The 7,033-nt window shown below is 38.2% G+C and overlaps 1 protein-coding gene across 16 annotated transcripts in view; it reads left to right on the top strand.

Annotated features, from left to right (window-relative positions):
- The first annotated feature begins 2,036 nt into the window (after nucleotides 1-2,036).
- Nucleotides 2,037-7,033, top strand: part of LOC121373349 (protein jagged-1b-like) — a 65,312-nt gene continuing 60,315 nt past the window's right edge. For all 16 annotated transcript variants that reach the window (XM_041499937.1, XM_041499936.1, XM_041499935.1 and 13 more), the window contains exons 1-3: nucleotides 2,037-2,131; nucleotides 5,307-5,399; nucleotides 6,230-6,322. In XM_041499937.1, coding sequence (XP_041355871.1) covers nucleotides 2,068-2,131; nucleotides 5,307-5,399; nucleotides 6,230-6,322 — 250 coding nt within the window. In that variant the 5' untranslated portion in view covers nucleotides 2,037-2,067. The remainder of the gene's footprint in view (nucleotides 2,132-5,306; nucleotides 5,400-6,229; nucleotides 6,323-7,033) is intronic.

The following is a 7,033-nucleotide window of genomic DNA, read 5'->3' as shown; positions in this document are numbered from 1 at the left end:
TATAAACAATTGTTTGTTACGCAATGTTGTACAGTCAGGAAAACTAGTGGTACATTTTTAGACGGAATAGTGTTTTTTGAAATTCACTATTCCTTTGGGATAGTGGTAAATTTTTTAAATTTCAACCCCTGTCCAACCATGCAGGCTACTCCCTACCGTTATCTCAACTTTCTATCATATATCCGCCATGCCAAAACCATTAAATGTGTACATATTTGACTGATAGGCCTAATACTTGAGTGTTTGCAATAAAAAAAAACGGTAACAGCATTTAATAAAGTTTTAATTTGTAAAACGCCACGTTCCATTCTTCGCTATTTACTTTTGGGTTCTATTCAATGTTTGTTAACGCGATTTAATACGTGTTTAAAACCACAAATTATTCGTGTGCAGAGTAGTGTACGTAAACTCAACTAAATTTGTCAAGATAATTATTTTTAATAAATTAATACAATATGTAGCACAGTGTAAAACAAATTAGTGGTACGGCTTGACCCTCCAGGTAGTGTGACCAAAATCAACACTAAATTTGTCAATATAATTTTTTAACATACTATAAAGATTAAACATTTCTATGCAACTGGAGATATATAAAACAGTGTAAAAAAAAATGACAAGATAGTGGTACCCCCCGGGGGGTACAGCTGCCCCCTCAAATTCCTGACCCTCCTTTTAAATTCACTTTTTAAAATAAATAATGTTGGTAAAGATATTCCTTACGTAAAGTTTGTTTTGCTTAACGACACCACTGGAGCACAATGATTAATTAATCATCGGCTACTGGACGTCAACCATTTGATAATTCTGACTCACAGTCATCAGAGGAAACTCGCTAAGTTTTTTCTAATGCAGCAAGGAATCGTTTATATGCACTTTCCCACAGACAGGAAAGCACATACCACGGCCTTTGTCCAGTTGTGGTGCACTGGTTGGAACGAGAAAAAACAAACAATTAGCTGAATGGATCAACCGGGGTGGTTCGATCCACCTATGTAAGCACCTCAAGCGAGCACTCAACAAACTGAGCTAAACCCCGCCCCCTTCCTTACCTAATCTTCATGTTTTTAATTTTAATGGTTTATTTAACAGGTTGGATAGATACCCGTGTCTCTCTCTCTCTCTCTCTCTCTCTCTCTCTCTCTCTCTCTCTCTCTCTCTCTCTCTCTCTCTCTCTCTCTCTCTCTCTCTCTCTCTCTCTCTCTCTCTCTCTCTCTCTCTCAAATTAACAAATTATTATCGAAATTTAATTATATTGCATTAAAGACTGTTAAAAAAGATGTATATCTCATGCCTAACAATTGTACCTGTGTTTACAGATAAATGTGCTTTACTCTGTCGAAATGGTGGAACTGGATGTGTAGCATGTAACTGTATTGGGATATGTAACTGAACAGGACTTATCAGCGTCTCTCTCTCTCTATGTCTGTATCTGTCTCTCTCTCTCCTCCTCTCTCTCTCTTCCCTATCTCTCTCTGTCTCTCTCTCTCTCTCTCTCTCTCTCTCTCTCTCTCAACTCTCTCTCCTCTCTCACTCTCTCTCTCTCTCTCTCCCCTCTACTCTCCTCTCTCTCTCTCTCTCTCTCTCTCTGGTAAAGAGCTCGCTAGATGTGCGGTTGATTTAGGATCGATCCCCGTCAGTGGGCCCATTAAGCTATTTCTCGCTCCAACCAATGCATCACGACTGGTACATCAAAGGCCGTGGTATGTGCTATCCTGCCTATGGGATGGTACATATAAAATACCCCTTGCTGCTAATCGAAAAAGAGTAGCCCATGAAGTGGCGACAGCAGGTTTTCTCCCACAATATATGTGTGGTCCTTAACCATATGTCCGACGCCATATAACCGTAAATAAAATGTGTTGAGTGCGTCGTTAAATAAATATTTCCTTCCTTCCTTCCCTCAATATATGTGTGGTCCTTAACCATATGTCCGACGCCATATAACTGTAAATAAAATGTGTTGAATTTGTCGTTAAATAAACCATTTCCATCCTTCCTTAATATCTATATTAGCATATGTATTTGTGTGGGTTTCTTTATAGTGTGTTGGAAAGCTCCCCCTAAACCATGGATGTTCTACTGCTGACGTTGGTCTCGGTCATCTGCACGTTGGGTGCTGGACAGTCTTCGGGTGAGTGTATAGACGTTTTTCAGAGAGAGAGAGAGAGAGAGAGAGAGAGAGAGAGAGAGAGAGAGAGAGAGAGAGAGAGAGAGAGAGAGAGAGAGAGAGAGAGAGAGAGAGAGAGTGCCAGTTTAAAACAATAAATATAACTTTAATAATAATCAAAAATCGCTCACTGTGCCACGCAAACTTCAACTAAATTCCACCACAATCACAGCGACGCCCAATTCTTTATATTTAAGAGCATAAATTTAGTTAGGTGTGGGTTGTTTTTGTGTTTTTTTTGTTGTTGTTGTTGGGTTTTTTGGGGGGGTGTTTGTTTGCTTCTTTCTTTCTTTCTTTCTTCCTTTCTTTGTTTTGCCATCACATTAGACAAGGGAAGGCCGCTCTTTAGCTTACACGCGATCATTAATTATTCCATGCAGTTCAATACAAGTTCTATGTCAGAATATATTATGTGAAAAATGCAACACTATCGAGAGAGTCATGTGACTACTAGTTTTAGGGAGTAAACTCAACCGACCGGTATATAGTCGAGTCCCATTTTCCAGAAATGTGACATGTACGGGCATTTTCTTAGGATTTGGTCCAACAAAGATTTTTAACCTAATTTTGGTATGCTGAATCCGAAAAAAAAAATATGGCCATCAGAAAAATTACGTTTCATAGTTCAAAATGGCCGAAAACAAAATGGCGGGAAATTGCCTAATAAAAAGTATGTAGCTGGTATCCCAACGATCTTTATAGGATTTTTTTTAACATTACTTATATGCGGATACATTTAATTTATAAAAATATATGTTAAACATTTGAAAATATAGGTTTTTTGTCAAAAAGTTGAAAAACAAGATAGCGGAAAACAAAATGGTGGTCATTTGTCATAAAATCGACATCCAAGTCTTATGAAGGGCATTATTTACTGCCATAAATGCAAGAATGTATCGCAGCATACAACACAAATGAGTTCAACATATGTGTGGTATGATTCAAGCAGTGGCGGATCTAGAAAATAATAAGAGGAGGTGGCTGGATTGGGATGAAGTGAACCGGCGGGGGCTGAGCCATGGTGGATGTTCCGGGGACAAAGACCCTTGAAATTTCGGCATTGTGGACATTTTAGAGCCTTATTTCACTGATTTCCGAGGATCTAATTCCTAATTAATAATTCCGTAAAGTTAATAAATTTGTTGCCGTTTTCCTGAAATATATAGAAAACGATTTAATTGTGTCCTTATCGATGTATGCCATACTCAGCTCAATTGTACACCTGATTGACAACAAGGCGATGCATATTATGTTCGCTAACGGAATGGCTTTATTTACATCTTCAAAACAAAACTTTGAAGTATATGTTTGGAATGAACATGAGAAAAAAAAATTGCCCTAGCCACCCTATTCACATACACACACACACACACCACACACACACACACACACACCCTGGATCCGCCACTGTTCAAGATGACCGCCATATTATAACTATTCGCAATGGGTCCAAAACGTAGTCTATTTAACACGGGCGTAGCGTGATTGATCCACATTGCATTGATATTAACGCCACCCGCCCACCCCCAAATGTTAGATCCGCGCTTGTATCTTGTAGGTACAGACATAAAATCTTCAAAAAAATAAATAATGTTAACTTGTAGATTCAGGCATACATTATTTACTTTCTCCTTTATAGTGAGTGCTCCGCAAGGCTCAGTGGGTAGGTGTAAACCACTTGCACCGATCAGTGATCTATAACTGGTTCAACAAATGCCATGGTTTATGCTATCCTGCCTGTGGGAAGCGCAAATAAAAGATCCCTTGCTCCTAATCGGAAGAGTAGCCCATGTAGTGGCGACAGCGGGTTTCCTCTTAGAATCTGTGTGGTCCTTAACCATACGTCTGACGCCATATAACCGTAAATAAAATATGTTGAGTGTGTCGTTAAATAAAACATTTCTTTCTTCTTTCTTTCTTTGAAAACATAAATGTTTTGTTTTTTTATTTTAATACAGTTTTGCTGAATACAAATAAATATGTTGTTCATCTGAAAAATTACATTTAGAGTTTTCATAATATTAACGTCTGCACCTTATTATTGTGTCCATGGGCGTCGATCGGTGGGGGACAGGGGGGACGCGTCCCCCTCACGTTTCAACGCCGGGGGACAATCTATATAAATGTCCCCCCCCCCCCCCACTTTTTCGTTTAGCAAAAGCAACACCACCACCACCAACAACAACAATAGCAACAACAGCAACAACAAAAAACAAAAACAAACATAAACAAACAAAAAACCTAATTTAATTACTGTATTAATTATTTATTTTAAATGGCAAGTAGTCATCCCTTTTATCATAGTTTTGTACGAACGTCATTGTTGACGTAATTGGACGTAAGAAACACACAAACACTAACATGCTCCCCCCCCCCCCCCCCCCCCCCCCCCCCCCACACACACACACACTTTTAAAGCCGGATTGACGCCCATGTTTGTGTCAGAAATGCGTTGTATCCAAGAATAAAGGCGGTTTTTTTTTTACTACATAGGAATTATTTTTCAAATAGGCAATACATGTTTTTGGATTGAGCATATTTGAATGGTTTGAAAAGTATGTGAACTTGTAAACATCAAAAAAACATTTCAAAAAGTATATCAGAACTTTGTACTATTTTTTTTTATGAGGAACTGTTTCCTAAAGCGCACTATATTAAGCTGCTACAACAAGTAACGATAGACAAGTGGTGGTGTTTTACCTATAGGTAGAGTGTGATTCTGTTGTTATCACCGTGGCATGGAAAACCATGACCGTATTATTTCTATTACCATGACTCACCCTGGCTGCATTGTTCTTATTTGTGATGTAAATGAATTTGTGCTTGAATGGGAGCCTTTAGGAGTATAAGAGTGGATGAAAATATGTTTAATAAAATATGTCGTAAAATATAAAATGTGTCCTCCCTCTCTCTCTCTCTCTCTCTCTCTCTCTCTCTCTCTCTCTCTCTCTCTCTCTCTCTCTCTCTCTCTCTCTCTCTCTCTCACACACACACACACACACACACACACACTCTCACTCTCTCTGTGTGTGTCCGTTAAGATTAAATCGTGATTAAATTAATATGAAATGTAATTATTATATTGAATTCAGACTGAAAAAAACAACAACATATAATTCATGCCATATTTGTGTTACAGATAACTGTTCTTTAATTTGTCAAAATGATGGAACTGCAAATACTGGATGTGATGCATGTAACTGTATTGGGAACTGGACAGGACCTCAATGTGGTATGTTAGTGTCTCGGCTCTATATGTCTGTCTCTCCGACTATGTCTCTCTCTCTCTCTCTCTCTCTCTCTCTCTCTCTCTCTCTCTCTCTCTCTCTCTCTCTCTCTCTCTCTCTCTCTCTCTATTAGATATCAATATCTTCCTTATTTAATATATTTAACAAATTACAATCTGATTAAAATTAGCTCTACTGGTCTACCAGTAGATTTTACAGCATTGCGTGGACTCCCATGTCCAGGTGACATTTCATCTATAAATAACAATTTTAATATCGACCAATTACACTTCGCCTTTTACAGCATTATTCGAGAGCATACAAATTCTAAAAATATCGGGCGAGACTATTTATGCAATAGGCGAACTTGTTGGTCTATTTCAACATTAAAAAACAGGGGGAAAAGTGTAGTAATAAACTTTGGATCGTATACTTGTATAAACAGATTTTTATGGATATACAATCACGGCTTTTGTGTTGGGTTTTCTTGTCTTGAAACGAATTTTATATAAAAACATTATATTGAAATTAGTTTCCGGCATACTTCGTAATTCACCCGAATCATTTCGTATACCCTCGGCATAATCCCGAAAGTTTTCAAATTATTTTCAAATCACTGGCATGATTTTGCAAGTAACTTTTTGATTGGTCGAATGAAAGGTCAACTGGACATGATCCCTAACGGGCTGCTATTAGATCCACAGGTAATAGTCATTAACCAGTGGAGATAATGTTTAATTAGATTGAACCAATTAGTTTCGAAATTTAATTATATTGAATTCAGATTGCTAAAAAGATGCATATCTCATGCCTAACAATTGTATCTGTGTTACAGATAAATGTGCTTTACTCTGTCAAAATGGTGGAGCTGTAGATACTGGATGTGATGCATGTAACTGTACTGGGAACTGGACAGGACCTCAGTGTGGTATGTTAGTGTCTCGTCTCTATGTCTCTGTCTCTCTCTCCTCCTCTGTCTCTGTGTCTCTCTGTCTCCCCTTTCCTCTCTCTCTCGTCTCTCTCTCTGTCTCTGTCTCTCTGTCTCTCTCTCTCTCTCTCTCTCTCTCTCTCTCTCTCTCTCTCTCTCTCTCTCTCTCTCTCTCTCTCTCTCTCTCTCAAATTCAAAAACAAAAAGATGCATATCTCTTGCTTAACAATGGCGAACGCCCAGAAATTATCTCACCATTAGAGGTCGCGTCGTTACTATACACCCTATAGTCTCGCTTTAAACAGCTGTTCGGTAGTGTGATTTGACGCCACTGGTCGTATAAAATTACTTTGTCCACCACTGTACGAAGAGGAAAAGTGGTCATATTTTTTCAGACGTTGAGGCACTGCACAAAGAATGTCTGGACTGCATAACGGATCTAGTATATGACAAAATACAAAAAAAAAAACCCAGTTAATCGTTTGTATGTCATTCCCAAAAAACTATCCATTCTCGGGGTGAGGATTTTTAAAACATTTCATTATTTATATATTATTTGAATAAAATCTACTTGAAATATTGTATTTTCTTTCTTTTATGTATGCTATGTGGACATTTGTTTATTTGTGTGTTTTGTTCACTGCTTTTTGGCGAGGGGGAGGATTTTGGTGGGTTCGTCCTACCCCCGTGGCATTGATCATGTAACTTGTC

Source organism: Gigantopelta aegis, chromosome 5 (genome assembly GCF_016097555.1).
Source record: "Gigantopelta aegis isolate Gae_Host chromosome 5, Gae_host_genome, whole genome shotgun sequence".
Taxonomy (NCBI): domain Eukaryota; kingdom Metazoa; phylum Mollusca; class Gastropoda; order Neomphalida; family Peltospiridae; genus Gigantopelta; species Gigantopelta aegis.
Note: the sequence above shows the minus strand (reverse complement) of the source record. Positions and strands in the feature narration are given on the sequence as shown.